This window comes from Hippoglossus hippoglossus, chromosome 6 (genome assembly GCF_009819705.1).
Source record: "Hippoglossus hippoglossus isolate fHipHip1 chromosome 6, fHipHip1.pri, whole genome shotgun sequence".
Classification (NCBI taxonomy): domain Eukaryota; kingdom Metazoa; phylum Chordata; class Actinopteri; order Pleuronectiformes; family Pleuronectidae; genus Hippoglossus; species Hippoglossus hippoglossus.
In genome coordinates, this window is record NC_047156.1 from 12,312,453 (window position 1) to 12,340,411 (window position 27,959).

General features: G+C 40.9%; 4 protein-coding genes across 11 annotated transcripts in view; all 4 read left to right on the top strand.

Moving 5' to 3' along the window:
• The first annotated feature begins 200 nt into the window (after positions 1 to 200).
• cers3b (ceramide synthase 3b) lies at positions 201 to 5,811 on the top strand. 3 transcript variants are annotated; one of them, XM_034589221.1, is made up of 12 exons: positions 597 to 615; positions 756 to 855; positions 1,697 to 1,870; positions 2,143 to 2,260; positions 2,814 to 2,932; positions 3,026 to 3,083; positions 3,346 to 3,396; positions 3,486 to 3,578; positions 4,034 to 4,162; positions 5,021 to 5,127; positions 5,219 to 5,372; positions 5,464 to 5,811. In XM_034589221.1, the coding sequence occupies exons 3-12, from the start codon at positions 1,698 to 1,700 to the stop codon at positions 5,581 to 5,583; spliced, it is 1,122 nt and encodes a 373-aa protein (XP_034445112.1). In that variant the 5' UTR covers positions 597 to 615; positions 756 to 855; position 1,697; the 3' UTR covers positions 5,584 to 5,811. The 3 variants fall into 3 exon arrangements, with proteins under 3 accessions (XP_034445114.1, XP_034445113.1, XP_034445112.1); XM_034589223.1 differs by lacking the exons at positions 597 to 615; positions 756 to 855 and adding an exon at positions 201 to 345 and having other exon boundaries at positions 1,694 to 1,870; XM_034589222.1 differs by lacking the exons at positions 597 to 615; positions 756 to 855 and adding an exon at positions 201 to 345.
• A 960-nt stretch (positions 5,812 to 6,771) lies between these two features.
• cfap161 (cilia and flagella associated protein 161) lies at positions 6,772 to 11,129 on the top strand. 4 transcript variants are annotated; one of them, XM_034589225.1, is made up of 9 exons: positions 6,772 to 6,840; positions 9,119 to 9,208; positions 9,318 to 9,535; positions 9,627 to 9,708; positions 9,874 to 9,909; positions 10,026 to 10,148; positions 10,239 to 10,312; positions 10,574 to 10,762; positions 10,925 to 11,129. In XM_034589225.1, coding segments are annotated over exons 1-9 (882 nt in total). In that variant the 3' UTR covers positions 10,926 to 11,129. The 4 variants fall into 4 exon arrangements, with proteins under 4 accessions (XP_034445116.1, XP_034445119.1, XP_034445118.1 ...); XM_034589224.1 differs by lacking the exon at positions 6,772 to 6,840 and adding an exon at positions 7,722 to 8,118; XM_034589228.1 differs by lacking the exons at positions 6,772 to 6,840; positions 9,119 to 9,208 and adding an exon at positions 7,716 to 8,118.
• Positions 11,130 to 12,219: 1,090 nt separating this feature from the next.
• On the top strand, positions 12,220 to 27,782 carry LOC117763799 (high-affinity choline transporter 1-like). 3 transcript variants are annotated; one of them, XR_004614216.1, is made up of 10 exons: positions 12,220 to 12,460; positions 16,136 to 16,325; positions 16,465 to 16,578; positions 17,957 to 18,112; positions 18,226 to 18,374; positions 18,503 to 18,649; positions 19,235 to 19,388; positions 19,587 to 19,804; positions 19,908 to 20,549; positions 27,767 to 27,782. XR_004614216.1 is itself a non-coding variant. In XM_034589218.1 (9 exons), exons 2-9 carry the CDS (start codon positions 16,142 to 16,144, stop codon positions 20,424 to 20,426), a joined length of 1,641 nt encoding a protein of 546 aa, XP_034445109.1. In that variant the 5' UTR covers positions 12,220 to 12,460; positions 16,136 to 16,141; the 3' UTR covers positions 20,427 to 20,990. The 3 variants fall into 3 exon arrangements, 2 of the variants coding, with proteins under 2 accessions (XP_034445109.1, XP_034445110.1); XM_034589218.1 differs by lacking the exon at positions 27,767 to 27,782 and having other exon boundaries at positions 19,908 to 20,990; XM_034589219.1 differs by lacking the exons at positions 12,220 to 12,460; positions 27,767 to 27,782 and adding an exon at positions 14,213 to 14,233 and having other exon boundaries at positions 19,908 to 20,541.
• The window catches only part of igf1ra (insulin-like growth factor 1a receptor), an 80,292-nt gene continuing 76,237 nt past the window's right edge, over positions 23,905 to 27,959 (top strand). Inside the window, exon 1 of the mRNA XM_034589215.1 lies at positions 23,905 to 24,010. Within this exon, the coding sequence (XP_034445106.1) occupies positions 23,905 to 24,010 (106 nt within the window). The remainder of the gene's footprint in view (positions 24,011 to 27,959) is intronic.

Below are 27,959 nucleotides of genomic sequence, written 5' to 3' on the forward strand. Positions count from 1 at the left end.
CAAAGTGATGCTGTACACTCTCTTTGGGTGCAAAAGTTCCCTTTTTCTGCCATATCCATAACTGGCTCCTCCTCTGCCCCCTCCTGCCCCACCAGTGAATGGAGCCTTTGTTGGGGTCTTCCCAGCATTCCAAGGGAATTCTTGCAGGTGAGGGTATGCAAACAATCCCCACACGACTGCCGCAGCTTAGGATTTACAACTCCAAATGCAAAAGGACTGTGAGAGCAGTCAGGAGTTTCCAGTGCCCAGACATAACCTCACCTTTGAGGACGTGCTGCGACTGCAAGGGTGGGATCAGCGGAGCAGACAGAGTGGGAGGGCAGGATCCTATTCTCTCTGAAACAGGTGAGCGGCCACACAAAAGCTCCAGAATCAACACACTCGATGGAGCCTGTGTGAGAAAGCATTAGCTCATGAGTAAATATTTGCCTTAATTTTTAATCTTCAAGCTATTGTCAGTCCTTTTTTGGAAAACGACTCAACAAAAGCTGTAACAGTGGATTTACTGGATCTAACAGGGCTGTTATCGCTTATGGATACGTGTAGTGTATATAGTGTATGAGTAACAGACTGGCTGCACAGGACACTGGAAAACGCATTGTGGATATACTGAAGGTGAGTGGGTCTGTATACATGGCATGTGCACACATTTACTCTCCCTGATATATGCTCTGAATGGCTTTACAGAGAGGGATGTAATCAGGAACTTGGAGTCAGAGTAAAAAAGAGAGAGACCTGCTTTGGTTTCACACCAGATTTTACTTCAGCCTCGGGTGGATTTTTGTCACACTCCGTCTTTTCTTGTGTCTCAGCGTCCCTCTCTTCTGTTGGAACTTCAGTCCACACTGCCTGCAGGTATGAGTGCTCCTTCTCCCATGCTGGCTTATCGAGGTGCAGACACACACTAGTATGACATACTGATCTCACTGAGCGAATTAAAGAACGGCAGTAAATATCTCTTGATAATTCGTGCTTATCTTGAAAGGAGTTTCCTAACTGCTCAGATAACATGTCTTTTTTATCTATGTGCTGTTATGGGCAGAGTCCACGAGAAGAAGGACTCTTACTTTCTCTCTAATCTCCATCGCCTTGAATTGCTCCTCACTCCCCACATGCTCAGATAGCAGTCGCACTGGGAGGTTGGAAGTCACGGTGGCCACAACTGCTGAATTGGCACTGCACATTCAAGTGGTGCATATTTGGCTGTAAATGCTCATGGGACACAGCTCGAGCTGCTTCATCATGCCGGCCTGTGTCCAATGTGAATGATATTTTTTTAAGGGGGTTTGACTGCAACAGAGTCACAATAACTTTGTCAAGCAGATACAGGTTTTTGCAGTGAATGGGGAAAAAAAATTATATTTATCTCAATCTTATTCAAGAGAAGATTTGACTTTTCATAAAGGAAAAAACAAACATCTATTTTAATATAAGGTTCACTTGTTTGTAAATGTTCATCAATTATATTGAATTTAAACTGTGAAATAAATAATATGTTATCAAATTTATAAATACACAATAAATAATAATATGATATAAAATAACAATAACAAATACATATTTTTATTGATTTATAGCACATTTTATAATCATTGAAATATTTAATACCTGAATCCTGAGTATGAAACACATTGTTTTGCATGACAGTTGTAAAACTTGATACATTTCCGTGGGTGTGTTTCATGTTTGCCAGCAGCATGTTGCAGACAGTCGGTGAGTGGCTGTGGTGGGAGCGTCTGTGGCTGCCGGCAAACGTCTCCTGGTCGGATCTGGAGGACAGTGAAGGTCGTGTCTACGCTAAAGCCTCTCAACTTTACGCAGCTCTGCCCTGTGCCCTCTGCCTGCTTCTAGTCAGATATGTGTTTGAAAGGTGAGATTATGCTGTGCTCTGTGTGCGAGCTGGTTTCAAAACACTGGGATTTAAGTTGCACAAGCTGTTTGTAGCAATGTTGGTTGCCTAAAGAAACACGTCTGTTGTGTTCAGATGGAGGACACAAAGCTGTGTTATGCCAAATATACTTAATATATAATATTACTGTAATGTTACGTGTGTGTGTGTGTGTGTGTGTGTGTGTGTGTGTGTGTGTGTGTGTGTGTGTGTGTGTGTGTGTGTGTGTGTGTGTGTGTGTGTGTGTGTCACAGGTATCTGGCCACACCACTGGCTGATGTTTGGGGGATCAGGGACAGGATACGTCAGACAGCAGAACCAAACCCCACCCTAGAAAACTACTTCTGCCACCAAGCACGGGTTCCATCACAGGTTTGTTAAAGAGCCTTTTCAATGTAAAACAAAAAGTTGTGTCTTGTTCATACATGCTGTGAATCAACCCATGTGTACTACTAAGGTACTAACACCTGCAGCAGTGTAACAAACACATATAATCATGCAGATGTGGGTCCGGAGCTTCAGATATTGGATCATATCAGACAGTTTTTGTGTGCTGGTTTGAGCATTTCTGAAAGCGCTGATCCAGGATTTCCAATCTTCACAGAGTTTTCTCTGAATGGACCCAAAAAATAAAATAAATATCCACTTAGAAAACGACCAGACTGGCTGTAGCTGTAAGAAAAACTAGGGCACCCCAGATAACCCCTCTTTAAAACAGGTGAACAGATGAGCATCTTAGAAAAAAACATGTCAAACTTTGAGGTGGACAGAATTCAACAGTAGGAGACGAGATCTGCTGCAGTGCACGGGCACAGTCTCACTGGTGGAAGACCTGAAAAACCCAACCTGGTCTGATGAATCTGGATTTTTGATGATGACTGTGTGTGTGTGTGTGTGTATTAAAGTCTCTTCCCTTGTGTTTCAGGCTGATGTGAGGTCACTGTGTAAAAAGACGAGTTGGTCAGAGAGAAGCATTCAGGTCTGGTTCAGGAGGAGGAGGAACCAGGAGCGCCCGGGGCTTCGGAAGAGGTTCTGTGAGGCCAGGTGTGTGTATGTGTGTTGTTATGTGTGATTGTACAACGATATAAGTGTGTGTGTGTGTAAATATGTGACATTATTGTTCTCTTCCGTCAACAGTTGGAGATGTTCATTTTATTTTTTCGCATTTGTCAGCGGAGTTCTCGCTCTGTATGATGTAAGTAGTTTTTTTCCATCCTGTATCATGATGACTGTTAACGAGAGAGTTTATTTCTTATGGCATACATTTTTTTCTATTTCATGAACTTTTTGATTTGCTGCAGGGGGACATTTTTCTCGTTTGTTTTTATCTCTTAACTTTTCACCTTTGCCTCCATATTTTGGTGCACGACTGATTTCATGAGGGTTTTTCTCACGCTCTGTTACTACACCACGACTCCAACCATACACTCCTCTCCCTCTGTTTTTGTTCTCTGTAGAAACCTTGGCTTTACAATCTGAAGGAGGTTTGGGCAGGTTTCCCCAAACAGGTAATTATTTCTGCCAGTACTATTAGGATGTCTTACGTGATATTACAGTACTCAACGTTTACACATGTGTGCTTCATGTGTCCATGCAGTCCATGCTGTCGTCTCAGTACTGGTATTACCTCCTGGAAATGGGCTTCTACCTGTCTCTGCTCCTCAGCCTCACATTTGATGTGAAGCGGAAAGTAAGTGAGCACGTATAGAAAAGTCAAATCGAGGTCAACTGGGCTGTAGATACTTGAAAAATGTTTCACCTCTCATTTAATAAGCCACCTTCGGTTCTGGTGGGGAGACCCAAGTATTTAAAATCTCAGAGTGAAGACTACTGATCTCACCTGCCATTAAAATGCATTTCTACTTTCTTCTATCTACGTCTGGTTGTGCTCGATTTAATTTGTCTAGGATTACTATGATTTGGATGACTGAGAATCTTAGTACACACACATGTATGTATAAAATCAATGAATACACTGATTCAATAGTTGTTGTATTTTTATTAAATGTTATTATTGATTTTATCATTTTAATTATACATCTTTTAAATATTTTTTATTTTTGTTCAGTATTCACAAATTTTTGCAGGAACTTTAAAGTGCCTCTGTGTCATATGCATTTTAACCAGTCATGTGTGTGTGTGCAGGACTTCAGAGAGCAGGTGATTCATCATATAGCCACTCTGACTCTTCTGAGTTTCTCCTGGATTTCCAACTACATCCGTATCGGGACCCTCGTGATGGCAGTTCACGACTCTGCCGACATTCTGCTGGAGGTCAGTGCTGTTCTTACATCGGAGCAGGTTCAAGATAATCTGATAACTGAGATTTCGAATTCTCACAAAATCAGACAAAATCCATTTTACTCACACAGAGCAAAGCTGTTTTACATCTTCAAAAAAGTAAAGTAACTTCGAAGATTAAAGTGTAGCTTTGATCAAGTTAGTTGTTTAATAAAAAGGCTGAAATAAAGTTACATATGCTTTTATTTCATATTTTACAAGTTCATACATTATTATACACCATTCATAATTCATGTCTCAGCAGTAAAAACTCTTTATTATTAAAGATGTGTAAAAAACCAACGGGCCAATCAAGATCCACAAAAGAAGGGAAGCCACACAGACGAGAGGTTGTCGAATCTGATGTCTTCCCTCTGACCTAAACCAACAACCGATCTGAACCTAAGCTGGAAATGTAGGACTTTTGGCCCCATCAAAAAAGAAAACAAAAGAAGCAACATCACATAACCCTAAATCATAAGTTTGCACAAAACACACAACTGCTGCACTAAAGAGAGATACAAGAAAGGGTCAATGTCCCCATCCCCTCTTTATTGGTTTTGACATACGTGACACACCTGAGGGAAGAAGACAGACGAGTCAAGGATTATTCCCCCTTTCAACCAGCAGGAGGCATAGAAAGCTGGGCTGTTGTCATTGCATTTGATTTGCATTGATTCAATTGAAGAGTTGTGTAATGTATGTACATACTAAAATGTCCACATTATATGAGGGTTATCATTATATGCAAACAAAATAGAAACAGATACATTACCTGCTGTAACTTATTGACTGGCTACTTTAAAAACAAAAAAACAAAACTTGATTCTATTCCTTCTTTTTGTGTCACAGGGGGCAAAAGTATTCAACTATGCCAAGTGGCACCAGACTTCGAACGCCATGTTTGTGGTCTTTACTGTTCTCTTCATGGCGACAAGACTCGTCATTTTTCCTTTCTGGTAAGTGTGTGAAATAAACAGACACGACATGAGGCAGGATTGTGATTCTGGTGTTTAGTTTGAAGATGATACAGGTGCATGTTTTCTCCAGGCTCATCCACTGCACATGGGTGTACCCTGTGGAGCGGTTCCCTCCCTTCTTTGGCTACTACTTCTTCAACGTCATGCTGGTGGTTCTGCAGATGCTGCACCTCTACTGGGCTTTTCTCATTTCACGAATGGTTTACAAGTTTATCTTCTCCAAGGTGTGTTGAATGGTATTCTTAATGAAACCGTGGCAAATCTCTATCAAGTTGTCACGTCCTCTTACACTTTTGTCCACGTCTTCTTCTGCAGCTGGAGGGCGACGACAGGAGTGACGAAGAGGAGTATGACAGTGACTCGCAGAGGGAAATAAACCACAAACTGAGTCACATTAATGGCACTGGAGCCAGAGACCGAGCCAGTGGCCACTGACACAGACAAACAGACAGACAGGGAAAGTGAATAGCAGACTCATGGACAGATTCAGTCTGGATTGCAGCTCTTAGAACCTAATTGCATATTTAAAAAACAGTACATGTATTTCAGCACCGAATATTGTATTTATAGGAACTGTGAAGGATTATACATGAACTCACTGGACACCGCATGTTTTCTGAACCTCAAGTCATGTGTGGTTATGTTCATGTATGTTCACAGTCTGTGAGTCCAAGGTTTCTTGCATCATGCTAATGAGAAGACATTTTTGGTTGATTAGACAATTTGTAATATTTAAAAAAAAAAATTCCCGCAAATTTTAATGTCTTTAAATACACATTAACATGAATCCAACATATTGTAGCGAACGGATAAATGGAGGCAGAAGACGTTATCTTTCAGTCAGCAATGCACACACTGCAGCTCCTATACCTTGCACATGTTTAAAATAAAAACATGAATATATGAACCTGTGTATTATTTGAATAGCTTAGTATTGAATGCACAATAACAGGGTAGCTATGTTTATACATGGCACTAGGCCCAGTTTAATATAAAACACAATTTTATACAATATATATATATATAGTAGGGGGTCCCTGCTCCATCTCTCCATCAGTTTGGGGGTCCTTGGCCTGAAAAACGTTGAAGACCCCTGCTGTACAGTATGTATTCACCACGGAACACCTGCCATTCATTTCACACAGCTGCTTTTGAACATCTGATTTTATAATCCATTACTAGTGAGAAGAGCTAGCTAGCTTCTTTTCTAGCTAGCTAACCATAGCTAGATCAACAAAATAAAACGGTCTTGATCCTGAGTCTGAAATCTCGGATGCTGATGACCTAGACTACTATGTTCCAAGCTGGAGTTGTGGGTGTGTCTTGGAATCCAGTTCTCCTAAATGAAGAAGGCCCCTTTGATGGCTACTTTTACTTCATGCTGGGTGTTTCTTTGCTATATTCTTTTATGGCTTATTCTTCCTTCGTCATTTAGGAGAAGGCTCCTTTGATGAGCAAAGAAGCCCTTCAAAGGAGCAGCTGTGTGAAATGAATGGCAGGTGTTCCGTTGTGAACAGGACATTTTTTGACCCATGTGTGTAAACTCTTTGATACACAAGCTATGCAAATCTTAATGTCTTATAGTATTACAGAATAGTATTATAGCAAAGTATTACAGCCAGGATGGCTCGGATAGTATTTAGCAGTACTGTGAAAGTAGGAAACTGGAACGAGGAGCTGCTCCGGGAAGAGGTTTGTTTTAAAGATGAACGTTTTTTAAGAGAGAAATTTGCTTAAAAAACGCCTGTTAACATCACAACTTATGTTACTGCACTGATGTAAAACATTAGCAGGTTGTTGAATTTATCACCTGAGACCTCAGGTGAATGAGGAGAGTAGGTGATGCTGGTGGAGTGGGTCAGGTGTGGGGGTTCAGGTCAGGGATTTGTGGCGTATAAGGTGTCCAGGCCAGGATGGTCTTTAATGTGGAGCTGGACTTAGTGGACGAGGACAGAGGAATCCAGAAGGTGACCAGAACATGGACTTGACATGACACAGGTATGTAAGGCCACAAACTCCAATACTGAACCTGGAACACAACTCAGGGCTGGAACAAGAAAACACGTGAAGGTGGCCTAGACCACAAGGTAGACTAAATATTTCTTGTATGCATGTTGATGGGTATGATCTTATTGTTCAATAGCCGCTGTTTAAATGTATCTGTTGATCCATTTAGTTTACCGCTCCTTAAACTGACCCTTCTATTTCTGACATATTTAACATAGTTTTTCTTACTGGTAAATATCGTACTCATTGTTGCAAATTGAGAATTAATAGGCCCTTCTTTACCGGTTATATCAATTAGTTTAAATGTATCTTTAAATCCTTTTTAAAAAATCATAAAATAGCCAGAAACATTTGCATGTATTTCTACTTTCCTATTGGTTATAAACCTATTTTCATAATAACACCTGTGTTGTTTTCTGTTTTAAATGCACTTTTTTTTCTCAACTATTTTTTTCATATATATATATATATCTATATAGATAGATATACATCTATATAGATATATATATTTAAATATATGTTTCAATTAAAGAAAACTAACTATATCAGCTAATAAGACCTTAAGTCTCTTGATTTCTACATCATCAGCTAAAAGACAGTGACATTTACCATCAACATTCATTTACATATGTACATAAACACAGTGAAATTAGTCAATAACTCCTAAAGTGAAATTTTTCATCACACAACATATGACCCTCACCTTAATGTTGTACTCGCGCGCCCCCTCGCGAGAACTGAGAGAAGTTGGAACGTAACTTGTCTTGTTACCATAGAAACCCGTACACGGACTATACGCAGCTTCACTTATATCGTGAGCACACAAATATTTACAGGACATTAGTCTCATAGTATTACAGTATAGTATTATAGCACAGTATTACAGCCAGGATGGCTCAGAGGAGAGTATTTAGCAGTACTGTGAAAGTAGGAAACTGGAACGAGGAGCTGCTCCGGGAAGAGGTTTGTTTTAAAGATGAAAGTTCTTTACGGGAGAAATTTGCTTAAAAACCGCCTGTTAACATCACAACTTAAATTACTGCACTGATGTAAAACATTAGCATGGTTGTTGTCACGTGTTTACACTTTTTCTGCAGCCGGATGATGACTGGAAATGTTTCTGAAATTCTACCCATTGTTGTAAAGTGAATTTAATCTCAGTTGTATTCTACCTCCCTCTTTCTAGAGTTTAGCTGTGTGTGTGTGTGTCTGTGTGTGCGTGTCTGTGTGTGTGTGTCTGTGTGTGTGTGTGTGTGTGTGTGTGTGTGTGTGTCTGTGTGTGCGTGTCTGTGTGTGTGTGTGTGTGTGTGTGTGTGTGTGTGTTTGTGTGTGTGTGTGTGTGTGTGTTTGTGTGACAAAGTGTTTACAGCAAGAAAGATAACAGAAAATATAACTAATGATGATACAATAACCTTATTAATTCCTTTATCTATCATCTCAGCTTGTTATATACGTATCATATACAGTATCATGTACAGTATCATATACAGTATCATGTACAGTATCATGTACAGCATTGACCTGTTCCAGCTCTTCATCAAAGCTACATGAAGTTAACCCTTAGTTGAATACATCAAACCCATGGGTTTCGAGATGTCTTATGTATAATTTCATAGAACATTCCCTGAAATTCATTCTGACATACTTGGTATCTTCAATCTCTAGCAGCAGGTAAAATAAAGTTTTGTGGGTTTAAACTTTATGGGTACAGGTATAAAAAAAAAAACACAAGTAAAAATAAATGCTCTATGGGTATTATAGTGACAAAGGACAAAGGACAGAGGACAACATATGATATATTTCCATATTAATCATAATATCAAGACAATGGGTTCAGAGCAACAAAGACAATATTTAAATGATCCCTCTGGTTTAGTTTTGTACTTCAACTTTTCTTTGTTTAACCAGCAGTAGTGAGGTTGTGAGCACATATATAATAACACTCGTTGTAAATGTTTTCCAGGAGGCAAAGAAAGCGTATCTGGAGAAAAAGGAAAGAGGCGAGCTTGTTCCTCAAAAAAGAGACTTCCTCAAACAGAACATTCTCGGACCGGTGAATTGAGTTTAACCTAATTAAGAACACCATTAACAACAGCAATAATATCCCACTGATGATGGCGATGGTAAATGATCAGGTTGATGGTTCTTGTCCATGTGTGCAGGTGAATCTCTCGATGTCAAATGATGGACGGTTGCACTTTGGGGACGTTGTTATGTTGGTGAACATGGGAGGAGAAAACAGGGAGTGCAGCGCAGTCAGCATTAACGCTGACGTTAACAATTTGATAACGATTCCTTCGCCTGGCATTCAGAGCCCCTGTGGAGTCAGTGCAGGAAGAGGGATCCTGCCCTGTACGCGCACTGCCTTCATCATCACCAGGTACACACAAACACACCCACAACTACATCAACATACATGTCAACGTAAAACTCTCAGATGTGAAGTTGTAACGCTGTTTGTGTGATTGCAGTGTAGATGGCAGCCCTGAAGGATCGACTCTGCTCTATGAGCAAAGTTTTGCCCTGACAACTACAAGTGGCTTTGCCCGAGGAGTAAGTGAACTTCAATGAAGTTGTACAGTTTTGCTGTGAATTGATGTTTGAACATCAAATGTTAACTTTGCGTTATATTTATGAATACTTCAGAAGAAAAAAAAACACATGAATCGCTTCTTTAGTGTGTCACTTAACATGTTTTATGTTGTCTTCTTTCCTCAGCTTTACTTGACAAGTGATATCAAAAGTTTCCAAAAGGTAGATCATGTTTTAATTTGTATTATTTACTTAAGAGTGTCATTTCAGAGCGTGCTTCAGAAAGTGGAAATGCATAAATCTTACAAACCAAAGTCTATCTCATATTGTTGTGGCAGTGTGCAAAGATTTCACGTCTGCAAGAGGTGAACTTGGTGGACGAGGGCTCCTTTCTGTCCTGGTGGAAGATAGTGCACTTTGACCCACAGGAGAGGCTTGAATACGAGGGTCAGCCTGTCCCTGTAAGTCTTTACTGGGGCTTTATGATTAACTGTTGCAGCGTCAGCCTTTTGTGCAATAATACAGAAGACTTTCTGTTTTCTTTATGACAGGCTGATATGAAGGTGGTGATCGTACACTGCAAGACAAACCAGGCTCTTGCTGTTATGGGTGATCACATCCTTTGGTATGTTTAATGTTTTCAAAAGAACTCCACACAAAAAAAACATGTTAAAATACAATATAAAGTTATTTGATATGTGCAGCTTTCATTTGACCAAAATATGTCAGATGTCAGATCAGAGCCCCCCCAAAAATGGCCAGCCATCTCTTCTCTGCCAGTTGTTGTCAAAAGAAGAGGGATTATAACAATATGGCAGCCAGAAGTAATGTAACAACACGTGCACGCCTGCTGTTGTTCTTTGGGTTGACAGTTGTTTCCTTGCAGGACCACATATGGCAAAGAGTACGAGGTGACAGCTCACACCTTCTTGGACACCCACAAAGCTGAGGAGGACAAAAACCACTGGGTACTGTGCAACCCCGACCCTGCAGGAGCGAGGCTGGTGCCTCTGGACCACCCAGAGTCAGCGGGTGACAACAAGGAGCCCACGCAGGGGAACACAGACGGAGTCTGAGGCAATCCACTCTCATGTGGTCCAACACAAATACAGCAGACGGATGCACATTAGTAACAACACCTAAACCTTTTTGAAATAAATTTTTTTTTTCTTCTTTTTGGATCACGGATTATTTTCTTTTGTGCAAAGATTCCAAACTGGACTCCTGACACATGTGAACAAAACCAACAGTTAACTCTTTTGAAAGAAGCATTTTTTATGCTTCTTCCTTTGATTGTTTGATTTTTATTATTGTGTCATGCACAGTATGTGCCCAGCTTGAAAGAGGCTTACAATCACCATTGTTTAGAAATAAGTACAAAACAGAGAAGTGAATAAAAGCCAGAAACCACAGCAGCAGCATCAAGAACGATACTAAACAAATAAACCTTCCTGACATTTTGTTCAAAGATTTCAAAACAAAAGTAGCCAACTTATAAGTATTGAAATTAAACAACCCTTCTATTCTGTCATCATCAGTTCACCAGAACATGTCTGTATAACATTTCATGTAATATAGATCTAATTCACTCATCATCATAAGGTCAATACAGAAGACTCATGATACTGGACAGGTGGGGGATTGGGTTGTCTCTGAATAAGAAATTTGCTCTGACATAATGTTTTATGGAAGATATTAATGAGATAAGCCTAAGGTAAACCATAGCCTTCCACCTGGAGCTGACCTCATCGGGTGGTACCCGAGTGTGTCGACCCATAACCACGACACTCTCCAGTTGGTGGGTCAGCAGCGGTGGGCCAAATCACTTCCTATCTGCTCCAGGCTTCCAGCTTTCCTCCTCTCTTATGGTCCATATCCAGCTGGTTCAGTTTCCTCCCCAGTCCTGCCTGCAGCATGTTTTTGCTCCTCTCGTCCAGGCCCAGAGCTGAGATATTAATAAGATAAGGTTTCAAACGAATGAGAAGGGGGGGGGGGGGGGGGGGGGTCCTCATTTAAATATAACACGTGCATGTTCCTTTAACCATGAGGATTCATGTCATATGACAGGAAACATGATCCTGGTCCAGGTACCCCTCTCTTTGTGTGAAGACCATAATCAGGGAAGGTTTAGGGGCCAATATGCAGGTTTTATCAAATATTGTGGACACTATTTCTGCTAATTATGTATCATGTCATCAAATTATATTAGTGGTGGCAATAATACGTGAATACTCTGTGATCTGAATTGCATCAGTCAATCTATTGTGTGAACCTGCTACATTGTTATATAATTATAGTCATGGTCTAGTTGACAAGTCTAAATTTAGTTGGGCTGGGGTTTTTTTCTTTCATTTATTGCATAATGTTGTAATGTTTTTTCAAATCCTTTTTTATCCGTTAAATCTTTATTCTCATCAGTCATTGAAAACGCTGTCAGTAATTATCCCGCATGTTTAGGGTGCGTTCAGGTTTGCAACGTTTTCCCAACACTTGGTCAACTCTCTCGCACGCACCGTCAGCGTCACACGCGGATGTCTCCAGAAGCTCGACTGAGGGCAGCACGGCAGCAGCAGCCACCAGGGGCTCGATACAGCACGTCGGCGACACTTGTTCGCTGAGAATAAACACGCAGCCTGCGGTAAAAACACCGCTGAACGTTTTGCCGGCGCTGAACACATACCCTGGGCGTCACGCGTCAGGGGGATATAAACACGCAAAAGAGGAGACCAGCGGCAGATTTGCGGATGTGCAGAGGAGAGGAACCTGCGGAAAGGTACGTTACCTCAGCCGGGGATACAATGGGAATACAATTTATGTCCGGGAATACAATTTATAATCTCCCGTTTAATATTTATCTGCTTTTTTTTTTTAAATGAAAAACACACTGCGCAATGTTTAATTTGACTAAATGTCATCAGATTCACGCAACCTATTGTCTTACGCACGCGATCACGTGACTTACGGGCATCCACAGTAGAAGGTGCTTTTATTTATTTTAAGCTGTGGTGGAATGATCCAACCTTTATCACATAATAATCATTATCTTATATTTAATCAAATTATTTTGAAATACACCGTAATATGCTATCTATCTATCTATCTATCTATCTATCTATCTATCTATCTATCTATCCATCTATCCATCTATACATCTATACATCTATACATCCAACCATCCATCTATCTATCTATCTATCTATCCTTTATCATATCATTATCTATCTATCTATCCTTTATCAAATCATAATCTTTTTCTATTAATTAATTAAACTCTTTTGAAATACACCATAATAGGTAATAGGCTATCTATCTATCTATCTATCTATCTATCTATCTATCTATCTATATACCTATCCTTTATGATATCATAATCATTATCTAATAATTCGTCAAACTCGTTTGAAATACACCGTAATTTGTAAAATCCTATCTATCTATCTATCTAGCTATACATCCATCCATCCATCCATCCATCTTTCTATCTACAATATCCAGTGTGGGTATTGTAGTGTGTTGGGGGTTGAGATGGGTAAACTAAATTTAGGTTGTGTAGGTTGTGCTCTAAAACTTTATAGATGTTACATGGTAAAGGTCAGTTTCAGTTGTTTTCATCATGGTAGGTACAGCATTTTGATACCAGGAGTGAAGGTAAGGAAAAAGGAAAAACAGGTCAGAAAGATTCCTGAGTTGTGTAAGGTAAGGTAAGGTAATACTATTACTATATCACTTTGGAAGATAATGGTATCATGCTTTATGATGAAATCCATTCACAAGCCTACTTTGATCCATAGACTGTAAATAAAGATGCATCTAATCACTACGGCTTATAAAATGTCTGAAAGATGACGTCTGTCGTTTACAGTATGTTCTTATCACACTGTTGTATGTTCAAGAGCAAACTTTTCCAGTAACTCTGGTTTCAATTAGTTATTTGATGCTATAATGAAATGAAACATGATTGACAGCTGAGACAGACCCGCGAGTGGTTGAGCGCGTTTAAAGGCAGGATCTCACTACGGCAGCTCCATCCCCTGATCGCTACTGCGCTGATTCTAGGTCCAAATGTGCAAGTTTGCAGTGTTCTTATCCAGGGTGCATTGGCTTCATTCCTGGGTAGTGGGCGGGGAGTAGACACGCGTTGTCTATCTTTATATACAGTCTGTGGGGGGCAAAAAAATGGTTTCTATCACTATTGAGCTATTCTCAGCAAGCTACTCTGTGCCTGATATCTTGTCTTTGTTAATCCCAGACAATCAAAGTATTATACTGGAAGGTAATGTCACCATGGACGACAATGAAAGCCATGCTCAAGCATATATGTAAATATAAAGTATTTCAATATAAAGGGCCCATTCTAGGGCAAATAAAACAACAATTTGTATAATTTAGATGAAAGACCCTTTTGTGAAAACATCACTAGGATTATTGTATATTCAATTTCTGTCAATAGATCCCTTTCACCTAAATCTTACACACTGGACCTTTAAGGCGCAAGAACAATAATAGCACTTGCCATGTTTAGGTTGGAATAACTTGACAAAAACATGTATGTATAATATAACAGAATTTGAGTCCAATAGTTTTTAAGTAAAATCAACTGCACAAATTTTACAGCGTAGCGATCTTATGTGGAGCATCCCTGGGTAATTAATCATTTATTTGCCTATTGTGGGTTTCAGACAGAGATTATCACTTTGAGTTACTCTTTACAAGGTTTTACAGCCCTGGCATGAAAGTCTTATAAACAGTGGTGTACAGTCATTGTTTTATTCCCAGAAGTTAAGTGCTGTCAGGTAATGCTGTAGCTCTATATCAGTTTCATGTAGCATCGTATGAGGTGAGCTACTGTAACATTGGTCACATACGACTACCCCGTAATAATGGGTTTCCCAGGTAAATATTGACTTTCTCCATGAGCAATAGAGTTATGTTAGTTATTTTGAGTTCAAATGGAAGTCTAATGTACGGATTGGTCTGTAAAACTGTCTTTAATTCAAAGCCACTTGAGACTGGCTGGAAAGGGCCTATCGCGTTATACAGGGGTGCTTCCTGGCAATAGAACCAACTCTCATTAGGGGTTGCAGCACAGCCCCAATTTTAAACTAGTGATGAAGAATGGCTGAACCTTTGATCAGTCTCCACATTGATGAATAAAACACTTATCTCCATGATGAGTCTACTTTAATCAATCAATCAAATTATATTTGTATAGCCCATATTCACAAATCACAATTTGTCTCATAGTGCAACATCCTCTGCCTTTAACCCTCAACAAGATTAAGGAAAAACTACCAAAGAATAACTATAAACAGGGGGGAAAAACGTAGAACCCTCAGAGAGCCACATGTGAGGGATCCCTCTCCTCTACTCGAATATTCAATATCTGTCAGAAAAATTCTCAGTACAGCTCACAAACAGTTAAACCTAAAAACCTGGAAGCACAATAGAAGCATTTCAGTATTTTACAAACAGGAGGGGGAGCAGATAACAAGTCAAGGACCCTACAAGTCATGTCAGGGTTGTTTATTTTCTCCTTCAGAGTGGACACGCATCTTATCCAAATGCCAAGGTCGGGATGGCACCTCCTAATACAACAAATCCTAAAATCCTAATCTAAAACATTCCAGCTCCTTCAGACCTCTCACGCCAACCACTTGTTAGGCAAAACTTAGGTCAGGCGTGATATTCGGCATACGCAATCTAAAGGTTTAAAAAGATGCATTAAACCAGCAACAGCTTCTGTTTTAAAATACTTTTTGGACTGTGGAAGAAGAAAAATTCCATCAGGTCCAGATTCAGTGGCTGGTAAAGATGAGTTTTATTCACTGCGCAGTGGAGACAGCATCACAGTAAGGATGGTCAACATTCAGAAGGAAGTTTTATAGTATTACACAAAGGCAAATCTAAAACAGTCAGCTGTTTCTAAGCCAAATAAGGGGTCCACATGAGAACAGATGGATACAACTTAAGATGTCCTGGACAGGCTAATTTACAATACTAAGGTCTTCTTAGTATTGTAAATTTGGGCAAATCTAAAACAATTGTCTGTGGATTTAGCTTAACAAAGGGTCTGCATGAGAACAAAAGGTGAATACAACTTCAAAAGTCCTGGACAGGGTGATTTACAATACTGAGCACTTCTATCTGTCACTAACCGGTTTGGTCAGCCCCTTCATCCCGTTTCCTAACAAGACATCTCTGTCTGCATCAGCGGAGTTCAGTTAAATTGAAGACAGATGTAAGAAAATTCTCCTGGCAGGTCAGCTTCCTGGGAAATTTATGTAAAACCATGTCTCAGCACAGACCTTTGTGTCATGTGGATGAAGAGGGAACTTGATCTTGGTGCGTTAAGAAAATATCAACAGAAGAAAGTGAAATATTTTCTTCTACAGTACTTGTCATGTTTGATAAGTTTGTGTTGTTGAAGGGCTGCACATTGTGTTTTCAGACAATCATGGCAGTGAATGTCCCGGGACTGGTGGCTGTGTTGGTTTTTTACATGGTCATCCTGGTCATTGGGGTCTGGGCATCTCGAAAATCCAAGAAAGAGGAGAAGACATGTACTGGAAGCAAGAGCGAGGTCACCATCGTCGGTGGCCGCAACATCAATGTCGTTGTTGGGATTTTCACCATGACAGGTTGAAGCCTTCTTTCCATGTCCGTCATCAAATAACAGTACTAGACTAGGTTTTCCATCTTTGTGTGTGTTCTATGCTCCTCTCTTGGTGTTCTGTTCCTCCAGTCCTGCCTTACTTTCTGTGCTTTCTTTGCTTTCAGCGACATGGGTTGGTGGAGGTTATATAATGGGAACCGCTGAGGCTGTTTACGTTCCCACCCGTGGTGTCATTTGGGCTCTGGGGCCGCCTGCACATCTTTTTGGTTTTCTTTTGGGTGAGTAGCTGAAATGCCCTGGTGTTGTGTTTTCAGCCTCACAATGTGAGATCCCTCACATGTGCTCTGCTGATACTCTTCAACAATGGTTTAGTAATGAAGACACCAGAAGTCATGCAGGGACGGTTTAAAGTGCATAAATTCTGATAAATTTATGTTTGTACAGTCGATAGAATCTCAACAGCGAGTGCAATGATATGTTGACGTTGAACTGAAATTGCAGAGATGTGTCTGAAAATGTACAGAGAACCGAAGGCTGTGTTCAAAACTGAAAGTTAAGTTTGCCTTTGAAACAACAGCACATGAAGCAGATCAGGTTTTGCTATTCTTACAGAGATACATCAGCCTCTGTAACTCTACATTCAGCAGAAGTGCATCTAAAGCAAAGAACAGGATTTCATTATTTTACTTTTTTTTACCTGCTTGCTTTTCTTTAATGGTGGTGTGTTGCTTTCACACATCCCAGCATGCACTAGGCAAGATGTAGGGTACCTTCAGTACAAAGATAGTTGACTGATTTTCAGGCAGTTCAATTCAAGCATACGGTTGTGCATGTCTTCTAAGCAACAGGACTAATTTAGATTATTTTGCTGTTGCAACCAAATACAGGATGAAACTGAATGCTAACCTACGAGACTAAAGGTTAATCCACAGGTGTAAAGTGCCAAAGTTTTAAATTAATTTTCTTCTAAGTTATGTCATCTGTATTCATCATGTAAAAGAGATAAGCATCAGTGGCATAAACTACGAAGCAGTAAATACTATAATCAAGACGAATTACTCACTGACAGTGCTTTTTATCTTTTCATAGTCATAGAGTGTACATCAAGTTTACATATTGGCAAACAGAAGCACATACAACAGAATACATTTTATTGAATAAAAAAGTGTATGTGAATAAGAATACCAACACAAAGAGTTTTGCTTTTCTTGCATTAGAGAAATAAAATTATTCTGGGGTATTAGATATAAACTTATTCCTGTGACCATCTTATAGACGACTATGTTTAGTAGGTGAAGTCTGCATATTTGGAATTTTCCCAGTTCCTAGGTTGTTCTAAATTAATCATTTGGTGTTTACAATGTGAGCCAGAAGGTGAAAGTTCTCGGATGCTGTGCTGATGTCTTCAGATCACTTTGTCCAACCAACTGCTTAAATCCCAAAGAGATTCAATTTGTCATAGAAGATTTAAGAAAAACTGAAAATAGTCACATTAGTGAATCTAGAAACATTGAATTATTGCTGTAATTGAAAACATATTTGCCGTATAGATTTCTAGAATTAATTAATAACACTTTTTTCCCCCTTAAATTTAAAATCATCTGATTATTTTCAATGACACGTCTGTTGTTTTCTTTTCTTTGTGTACATCCTAAGCGGGACTATTCTTTGCAAAACCTATGAGGTCAAAATTCTACGTGACTATGTTGGACCCGTTCCAGTATCGCTATGGCAACATGTTCACCGCAATGCTACTGCTTCCTGCTCTGATCAGCGATATTTTGTGGGTCGCCTGCATCCTTTCTGCTCTGGGTAGGTCAATCTTTATACGTACGTCTTTGTGCCTTTAAATGAAAACAGTGGTCATCAGTCCATCGCATTACACAGTGTGTTCACCTCTGGTTTATTTTCTGTGTGATATCCAGGAGGAACGATGAGCATGATTCTCGAGTTGTCGTCAGCCCTCTCTATTGTTATCTCGGCCGCTGTCTCCATCATCTATACAGTATTAGGGGGTCTGTACTCTGTTGCATATACTGATGTCATCCAGTTTTGCTTCATCTTTGTCAGCATGGTGAGAAACAGAGGGAGTGTATTAAAGTAGTGATTGACAGAAATGAGGGAGAGACGACAACATTAAGAAATTCGAGTAAGTCAATTTGTGGCTTGTTCGATAACTACTGTTTTTCCTTTCTCTTTCAGTGGCTCTGTGTTCCTTTTATGTTCCTCAGTCCTGCTGTTACTGACCTGTCACAAAGACCCCACGTCAACCAAACGAGTGGGAACTCATGGCTGGGAAAGATGGAGCTGGCGGACACAGGAATATGGATGGATGAGTTTCTATTAGTGGTGAGATTTGTTTTGTGCGAGTCCGACGACTTGCTTACAAACGCTGCAGGACCAGTGACCTTGTCAGCTGTTATTAATTAAACTTATCTGCTGGCGGCTTGAGTTTTGTGGTTTCTGCACGTCTGCGTCACTACTTTGCAAAGATAGCCTCGGGGGAGAAGAACCGCCACTCTGTAACGTTACTGTACAACCACAAGTGCACTGAAGAGTGTCCACAGTTCCAAAAATTAGTGAGGCATCATATTTTTTCTAATCACATTCTCCCAACTGAACTTTGAATCACACACTTGCTCACACACTCATGAAATCCCTCGAAGAAATTGGCACTAAAATCGTGCAGAGAAACAACATGTAATCTTTTATTTACATGCAGCAACATTGTCCTCTTACTTGTCCTGACTCAGGCAGCTTTATTTGACTTCTTTGTACAGTATCTGTTGTTGAAAATGATGGGTCTATGTAAATGATAAATCTGTTTGACCAGTCAAATTGTCCGCTGTGAGAAAGGACGCTTTGTCGAACTGCATGAATTGCCAAGTTGTTCACTGACAAAGCTTGTTTTTGTTGTTGTTCTGTATACAACAGAGTGTGGGCGGACTGGCCTATCAGTCTCTGTACCAGAGGATCCTCTCTGCAGCCTCCTCTGCTCAGGCTCAGATCACCTGCTTCGCTGCTGCTGGGACAGTTTTTATGATGGGAATTCCCTCAGTGATCATAGGAGCAGTGGCGGCCTCTGCAGGTACACACGGACGTCAACAGCATGCACAGTACATTCATACATGTTCAGTTAGACACTATGTTCTAACAGTTAGGTACCACTACTTTGATAAATAACTGCATTTGCATGTGTGTGTGAAATTTTGCTTCTTTTTCCCCAGTTTTTATTTTTATTTTTTTGCACCATCACTATACTTCTCCCCCTTTCCTTTTCTCTAAGACTGGAACCAGACAGCGTATGGTCTACCCCCTCCTTTCGAACGAGGGGAGGCGGTGAAGATCCTGCCACTGGCCCTGCAATATCTCACACCCAACTGGGTATCAGTGTTAGGCATTGGTTCTGTGGCTGCAGCAGTCATGTCCTCAATGGACTCAGTGCTGCTGTCCTCAGCATCAATGTTTACACAAAACATTTACAGGACGACTTTGAGAAAGCAGGTGTGTGCATGTGTCTGTGAGTGTGTGTGTGTGTGTTTGATACAGCTCTAAGGCAAAGTAACTAAGTAAGTTTTTACCGTCGCTTCACCTCCCCTCTCTGCAGGCGTCGGAGCGGGAGCTGCAGTGGGTGATCCGTGGTAGCGTGGTGCTAGTGGGCCTGGCAGGAACAGGCCTGGCCTTTGGTGATGACAGCGTGTTTGCCCTCTGGCTGTTGAGCGGAGACCTGCTCTACTGCATCGTCTTCCCACAGCTTGCCTGCGTGCTGCACTTCCGCCACGCCAATACCTACGGCGCTATCACCGGCTACGTAGTTGGGATGCTGCTGCGTGCGGTGGGTGGAGAACCAGTACTCGGGATCCCTGCTGTTGTCTTGTATCCCGGCTGGACGGAGGAGAATGGAGTTATAATACAGCACTTTCCCTTCAGAACCCTGGCAATGCTTTCTTCTGTGATAAGTGTTGTTAGCGTGTCCTGGCTGCTGGAGCTCGGCTTCTCTCACCAGGTCATTCCTCGGTCCTGGGATTTACTGGGCTTTTTTAAGGAGAACGAGGAAGAAGGAGAAGTGCAGGAAGAACCTCTTCCTCTGGAGGAAAAGAACAAAACTCTTAGTACTAAATTGTAAGCTTCACTTCAGTACAACTTCAGCCAAAGTATCCACAAACCTCTTTTTATACAAATACCTACCACCCATGTATACCACATGTGTTTGATACTGCTATATTCAAGAAAATATAGTATATATACAGTATTATCTCAAAGCAATGCCATTCACAATGTAAGTGTCTTTTTCAAACAGATGCAGTTGGCATTTTTCTATCAAACATACATCATGACCTCCTCCAAGGAGGTTATGTTTTCACCCCAGTCTGTGTGATGTTTGTTTGTTTGTAAGCAAGATACACAAAAACAACTGACTAGATTTCCATGGAACTTTGTGGAAGGATGAGGTATTAGTCAGCAAAGAACCCATTAAATTGGGTTAGGGTTAGGATCTGGATCGGGGGATGGATCTAAGAATTTTTACAATTTCTTTGACGTTGCAAGATGAGAGGTATCTTTCAACATTTTCACCTTGGTTTTGTTCCAGGGAATAATTCATGGATCTTGAAGAAAGAAATCAGGGAACATTGAGGGAACTGAAATCTATAAGTGTCTAGGTCTAGCTTGATTGAATACAAGGAGACAAGACACGTTATGGTAAGGTCAGATAATGGTACATAAGTGTTACTCAGAAACAGACAGTCCAGCAGGAGGTGCCTTTTGGAAGAATTATTTTTTGTTAAATCCAATTGTTTTTTTTTAATGTTTTGTAATCACCAGTGTTCATTATAAAAGATAAATGTGTCTGATCTTTGAATCTGTGTGTTTGTGCGTGAAAGAGAGAAAAATACAAAAAAAGGCTGCCTGACTACAAAGCTACAGGGTGTAAACCTAAATCACTGTCTATAGTAGAAGGCCACAACTTCAGCTGCTTCACCTAAAAGACACATACAGCATTTAATTACACCACCTTAAAGTGTTCTCCGTTGTTCCCTTCAGAGCAATCATCAGACGTCATACTCCAGTGCTATTTAACACTACTCTTCATCTACATTGCATTTGCAGTGTAGCATTTGCAGCAGCAGAAGGCGACAGATAAACACTGAAACGGTCCAAACCGGCTGAAGCTGAATCCCCCCTGCACCCCCCGACACCAAATGTTACGCTAATACCGTAAAACCAGTAATGCACAGGTTTGCTGAACGCAGAACTGTTTACATATATGAGCACGAAGCATATGATCCATGTAATATGGACTCAGATAATAATGATACTAGACAACATTTCCACACAGGGCATTGCTAAAGGATCTCACTGAACCGCCCATTTCAGCTACTACCTCGCAGACAACATGGTGCCTTTGAGAGCTCACATTATTTAAAGGTCAGGTATGTTGGGTTGGTGGGGCCGCTATTGGCAGACATTGAATAAAATAATCCTAATTATGTTTTCATCAGTGTAAACAAAGAATCGTTATCTTAGAACAACCCTTACATATCTTGGGAGTTGTTCTTCCTCCATGGAGTGTACTTCCATGTTCGTACTGTAGCCCAGAACAAACAAGAAACAAACAAAAGAAAATATATTCTCTAAGGAAAAGGGTCTTTCAGGTTTTTACCTCACCTGCAGTCCACCATAGCTGTATTCATTTAGTTGTAACGTGTAACCTCACCGCTAGATGTCACTACAACCTACACGCTGAAGCTGTAGGACGGGTGAGGATATGAAACAATTGTGATGAATTTAGCAAGCCACCTCTTCTCTCCAACACCCAATACTGAGAAATTACCTTTGATCTAAAGAAAAACTGATCGGTTCTGCTCCAAGATGAAATCTATTCAGGGCTCCTCAGCTAAGTTAAGATCAATTTGCCTTTGATGAAGGTATATTGACAGTAAGTGATGAGCCTGGAAAATGACCAGTTTCTCTTGTTTACTATGTTTGGGTATGTGTTCAAATAAAATAAAAAAGTGTTGTTGTAGACAGACAGACAGACAGACAGAAAGAGAGAGACAGACAGACAGACAGATACAGTGTAGACAGACAGACAGAAAGAGAGACAGAAGGAAAGAGAGACAGACAGACAGACAGACAGACACAGTGTAGACAGACAGACAGACAGACAGACAGACAGATAGATAGATAGATAGTAAAAAATGGTCAACAAATGTTCAGCAATGTATTAGAAAATACTGAACTCGTAGAGATCTGAAGTGGTCTCTTATTTTCGGGGGGGAACTTTATAACTTCAATAGATGCCAATCGTGTTTTAAACCATGTCATACTCAAAGGCATCCAGCAGGGGGTGCGTGCGCTCCTTTTGTGCGTCCTGTTCGAGGTATCTTGTTTTTGTTTTGTTTTTTTTAAATCCAGTCTCTGGTGTGGATCCAGTCCGGGTTTTTGCGCCCTCCAGCCGGCCACCTTATCCGTACCACTATGTGTTCCTGCGTGAGAGAAGCCGACTCTTGTTTACAGCAGAGATTCCACGGAGGAGCGGAGACCCGCAGCCTGCGTTGACCGTGGGACTTCACTCGCTGGATTTACGCGCAACGGGACTTTTCGGCGTTCTCTCGTTTTTTGGACCCTGTCTGAGGATAAAAGGCTGAAGCGTTTCAAAGGCAACTCCTCGGGACATGTCCTCCCTCGCACTCCGAGCCGAGGTCGTCTAGCAGGAGCGAGCAAGGAGCGAGCAGGAGACCCATTCTCCTCCTGCGTGGCACAAGTCTGGTATTTTTCTGTCAGCTGCGAATCCCTGACTGGCGGCGCAGCGAGGTCCGAGGGGTTTTGTTTTCTGGACTGGCCTGGTTGTGGATCGAGATCCCGTGCTGCCTGAATGGCATAGGCTAGGATAATAACAAATCAAATAGAAATAGAAGGGGGTTTCATTCATTTCCCCCCCAGCCTCGCAGCCACCACCCCTCTGGATCTGGACGTTATTTTCTGCCGCCACCCTAACCTCTCTCTCTCTCTCTCTCCCTCTCCACCCTTCCTCACCATTCTCCCTGGGCTAACTCACCATGTTCTGTGGACGCTGCTGGCGATAAAAATAAACCCTTCACATTATCTTTGACACATATATTCATTTCGTTTGTTTACCGCCAGGCCCCGGATCGCACCGTGTAACGCGCACTCGCTGTTTTCAAGAGATGGAGACTGAAGATGGGGATTACCATCATTTATCCAGTCAAATCACTGGCATGTGTGCCACACCAGCATCCAAGTATCCTGTGATTGGCAAAAACAGGAGGCTCTTTTAATATATTTATAGTTTTTCTTTTTTTTTTTTGCTCTCCATGGGAGCTCTATAACAATTCTTACACATTCATTTCGATTTAAAAAAATATATATATATATTCTAGATCAAATCCTGGTAGACAAGCAACCACGCTTTTGCATGCTACCATAGAGAAGCCACCTGGGCTACACACACACACACGCATACATTTATTTTTCTCAGTTTAAAAATCGTATTAAAGCTCTATTTTTCCCAGAGGATTTTTATTTTTTTAAATTCCACTTTGGTCCCTTTTGCCTTATTTTGTATTTCTGAGAGGAGAATAATGTTGAGGACCATGAGATCTGACTCACTGATGGGTAGCACGACCTTGTTTTGGAGTCTGATGCTGTCTGTCTCCACTGTCTGCATATGGCCCACGTATGGAGAGAGTGAGTACTTATTCTATTATTGTTTTTATTAAATGTTATTTGATAAATGGATTTAGTCCCAATGTGCTAGATCAAGTGGTTTTGCAGCCCATTTTCACCTCTTGTTAATTCTGTCCTTCTGCTGAATAGTGGGGAATTAAATCAGAAATAGCTTCTGATTTATCCGATTTAATGTGGATATGTGTTATGTTAGGACTTAAATCATGTATCATAACAAACATAGTGAGCCTGTAGACGTGCATGAGCTGAGACCATGTGGTGTTGCTGTCGTCAGGAGGTGAACTCAGTAAACCCAGAATCTGGATCATCACAGACAACATCCCGGTATTTGATTGATCGGTGCTGTCTATTTAGAATAAATAAAATAAGGGAAACAACAACATTGCACATGTCGCCATGGTTTCCACAGTAGTCATGCAGAAAGCAGAGGATGAATCCAGAGCTGAAGGTTACTACCATGTGGCCATTTTGCATCTCGTAGTGTGGCGTCGCTGCGCATGAACAAGCCAAATCAGATTAAAACCTTTGCTTCTTCACACACCAGGATGCCGCCATAAATAAACATAAACAGTGAGTCGATTGTTGTTATAGATTAGGCTATTAACACGGAGGGAAATACAATATAGAGTGGTAGATGTTTTATTTCTGCTCCCTGTTTCTGTAGCAATTAAATATAGTGCAGTGTTGATTAAGGCAAGAATAGAAATACATGTGCGCCAGAGTTTCAGTGTTTTTATCATAGTATCAAGCTCCTTTTCATTGATTTATCACTTTCAATCAAAGACATTATATGTTATCTATAAGGATAACATTTTAGTTTTGTTGCAAACATTTTCAAATAAATCAATAAACCTGTTGTGAGAAGCTGAGGGTGCTTATTTGATCGTTTTTTAAAGTTGTATCCTAACCTAATGATTGTGAAGTAATAATTTCCCTGGAAATTCCCCCCAAAATTCTTTGTGTTTAGTGTATCATCTTATTTCATGGTTTGACATTTAGAAAGGGCAGATCAATGCTTTGATGAGCACATTTTCGCAAGTTTTCTCCTCTTATCGAGAGGGATCAGTGGGGATTTCCTCTATTTTATTACAGCTATCATGAATGTTCTTCTGTAACTCCTTGTTTATGATGTTTCAAGCTTGTCATTGCAAACTCTAAATACCCTAGAGATGATTTAGCAATTTGTATGAAACATTTGTTTCATACAAATTTATCATACATTGTTTAAAAAAAAAGTGATAATTTATGTTAATATTACTAGATTAAATGTGACCCTAACAAGAGAAGTAATATTTTTTTTAGACAAAATATATCCTTTAGTCATAAGATGTGTCTCTGACTTCCACTATGTCAAAGTCATGATCCTTTTTGAAGTAGGAGACATTTCATGGGTTAATTTGTCAAGTAAGAAGTTGTTCATTTACCTGCTGGTCAGTAAACCTGACAGTCCCATCCAGGTGGATCTGTGAGCTCAGGGTCTGGGACTGTGTGTCGGACCAACGTGGGTGGCATGGCTTGATTTGTTTGTGTGTAAGTGTGTGTGTGTGTGTGTGTGTGTGTGTGTCCGCCACTTACGTCTCTTCTGTTATACTAATTTGTTTCCGGAGAGGATACATGGGATCCTGGAAACAACTAGACATGGGAAGGAGACATGTAGACTGATCCCCATTAGCATTCAAATGGAAGAACTTAATTCAGTCCTATTGACCAGTGATACGACCACGGCCGATGTGTGTCTCTGTGCAGCCCTTCCCAGCTCAGTGACACCCATGAACGCAGCCGGGGGCTGGGAGAGTGGTGGGTCTCAGATCTTGACTCTCTGTGGTGTATAATACATCAGGCCATCCACAACAAAGGGCTCAGAGACAATGGCTGCAGTGAATATCTAGAGAGGCATGAGCTTCACCAGTTTATCACTTGCGGATGATGATGTTTACTTCACTGGGTGGCGCGTGGGGGTCGGAATCTCTAGCTTCTATCAGTGGAAAATCACAGACGTCCCAAAGCTCCATTAGGCGTTTGAAAACTTCTCTGCTCTGTTCATTTTGATAATCTGTCCACACCAATAAAACGTAATTAAGCCTCCCTTTTAACTCTCACCACAGTAAACTTTCCACGGCTTCCAAGTATGCAGCAAACAAGCCTCTAAAAAGAGAGGGAGCAGGAGAGAGAGAGAGGAGAGAGAGAGAGTGTGTGAGGGAGATAGGTGTTTGGAAATAGAAGGTGCAAAAATACACATGCAAGAGCAACAGACTTGGTTTTGTTGATTGGAAGAGGAGAGAGTTTGTTTACTGTTTTATTGGCTTTTTCGCTGTTCGCACGGAGTGGCCTCTTTTATAGAGCGATGCGCTTAACTTCATCACTTGGCACCATTACTATTAGGAGTTATAAATAGATGTGTCACCAACAACACTGGTGCACGGGTTGTGTGAGTACAGGCACCCTCTGTCCCGTTTCATGAGGGCACACCAGTGTTCCCGTTCAGTTATTTATGAAAGGACACGTTGCTCTGGAAAACTTGAATGGCGGCATAAATAATCAAACGTCAGTGAGCATTGTGTTTGACAGGCACCCCTGTCTACCTTTCCCTCTGGGGTATGGCACGTTGCAGTGCGGCTCTCCTTGTCCTGACGGGGGCATGCGGCTCAGATACGACCGCTGTCACTCTATTCTAAGGTGCCCCGCTGCATCTTGTGATTGGGGCTACATGGTTGCATACATAACCTCCATCTCCAGGCCCTTTCACCATGCTTCCCCTTCCCCCACTCCTGGCTTAGCCGGACGTAGGGATGCCTTGCCTCACCCCCTGCGATGAAAGTGTAGCGAGCGTTCATGGCCCCTATGGTGTGTGTACGAGAGTGTTTGTGTGCATGCATGTGAGTTTATTGTGCAGCTCTGTGTGTGTTGTAGTGCAGCAGGACTCAGCGTGACAGCCTGAGTCAGTGGCGTGCCCCCGTGTAAGGATGTGAAAGTGTGTCACTGGGCTAGTTTGTGAGAGTGCAGTCAAACGCTGTCCTACAGCTCCTCCAGGCTGCCAGCTGAGGTTTACAATGCTTAATTAAACACTTTATTTCAAGTGGGCCGTCATTGGATTTGCTCAAATGCAGTCTCTCTGGCCAGCCGCACATACATCATCACTGGCTGCGCGGTTTAATGGCCCGTGGAGTATCGTACAATTTGTGAGATAATTGTAAATGTGAGCTCGTCGAATGGAGGGCACTCGGTGTTATCAGATGAAAGCTGTTCATCAAGGAGTGAATGTGAATCAGCGCTGAAGAGAGAATTCATCAGTCAAAGAGGATTCACCGAGGTGTTCCCAGAATCCTAGTGAGAAATCCTTCATATTTGATAATCAGGCATCTCCTGGTCGTTTGTGATTGTTGTAAGAAAGAATACAAGTTTCTGATGGTTGCTTTAAACTCTAAAGGTGCAAGTAGAGACTTTCCCATTCCATAAACGGAAAGTATCGGCCTCCGATTATTGACATGCGCCATGAATGCAACAAAGACAGCCCCAAAGCAACAAAGATAACTGGCAAACTTGTTGAGTTCATTGTTGCGTATTCCTAGATTGATTTATTTGTCTTCTTTTTCAGTTATGACTGTCAAACTAGATAATGAAATAAGTTCTATGGCATTCATTCTTTGTATGTATTTGTTTTTCAAAGGGTTTAACCTGAGCTAGGCCATTCAATGATAGCAATCATCACTTCCATACAGGGTAGGTAGCAAACAGCTGTTAAAGTATAGGATATAGTATATATATATATATACAAGTTTTTTTTATTTAAATGCACTGGTGTCAGTTTCTAAGTTGTATACACATGTGATCAGAGAGGACAGGTGCACAATACATAGCAGCAAGTAGCAGGAAAGTTTGTTCAAAGCTTCAGATTAAAGCTGATGTTAAACTGAGTCATTTATTCAACATTTCAATGTGCGCTTGATTA

Excerpts from the sequence above, each read along its gene's own strand:
- cers3b (XM_034589223.1), top strand. The coding sequence starts at position 1,698 with ATGTTGCAGACAGTCGGTGAGTGGCTGTGGTGGGAGCGTCTGTGGCTG. Across the intron at positions 2,933-3,025 it reads AAGAGGTTCTGTGAGGCCAG|TTGGAGATGTTCATTTTATT; the intron begins GTGTGTGTATGT and ends TTCCGTCAACAG. Across the intron at positions 5,373-5,463 it reads ACAAGTTTATCTTCTCCAAG|CTGGAGGGCGACGACAGGAG; the intron begins GTGTGTTGAATG and ends CTTCTTCTGCAG.
- cfap161 (XM_034589224.1), top strand. The coding sequence starts at position 8,047 with ATGGCTCAGAGGAGAGTATTTAGCAGTACTGTGAAAGTAGGAAACTGG. Across the intron at positions 9,536-9,626 it reads ACTGCCTTCATCATCACCAG|TGTAGATGGCAGCCCTGAAG; the intron begins GTACACACAAAC and ends GTGTGATTGCAG. Across the intron at positions 10,313-10,573 it reads ATGGGTGATCACATCCTTTG|GACCACATATGGCAAAGAGT; the intron begins GTATGTTTAATG and ends GTTTCCTTGCAG.
- LOC117763799 (XM_034589218.1), top strand. The coding sequence starts at position 16,142 with ATGGCAGTGAATGTCCCGGGACTGGTGGCTGTGTTGGTTTTTTACATG. Across the intron at positions 16,326-16,464 it reads TGGGATTTTCACCATGACAG|CGACATGGGTTGGTGGAGGT; the intron begins GTTGAAGCCTTC and ends CTTTGCTTTCAG. Across the intron at positions 18,650-19,234 it reads TGGATGAGTTTCTATTAGTG|AGTGTGGGCGGACTGGCCTA; the intron begins GTGAGATTTGTT and ends TGTATACAACAG.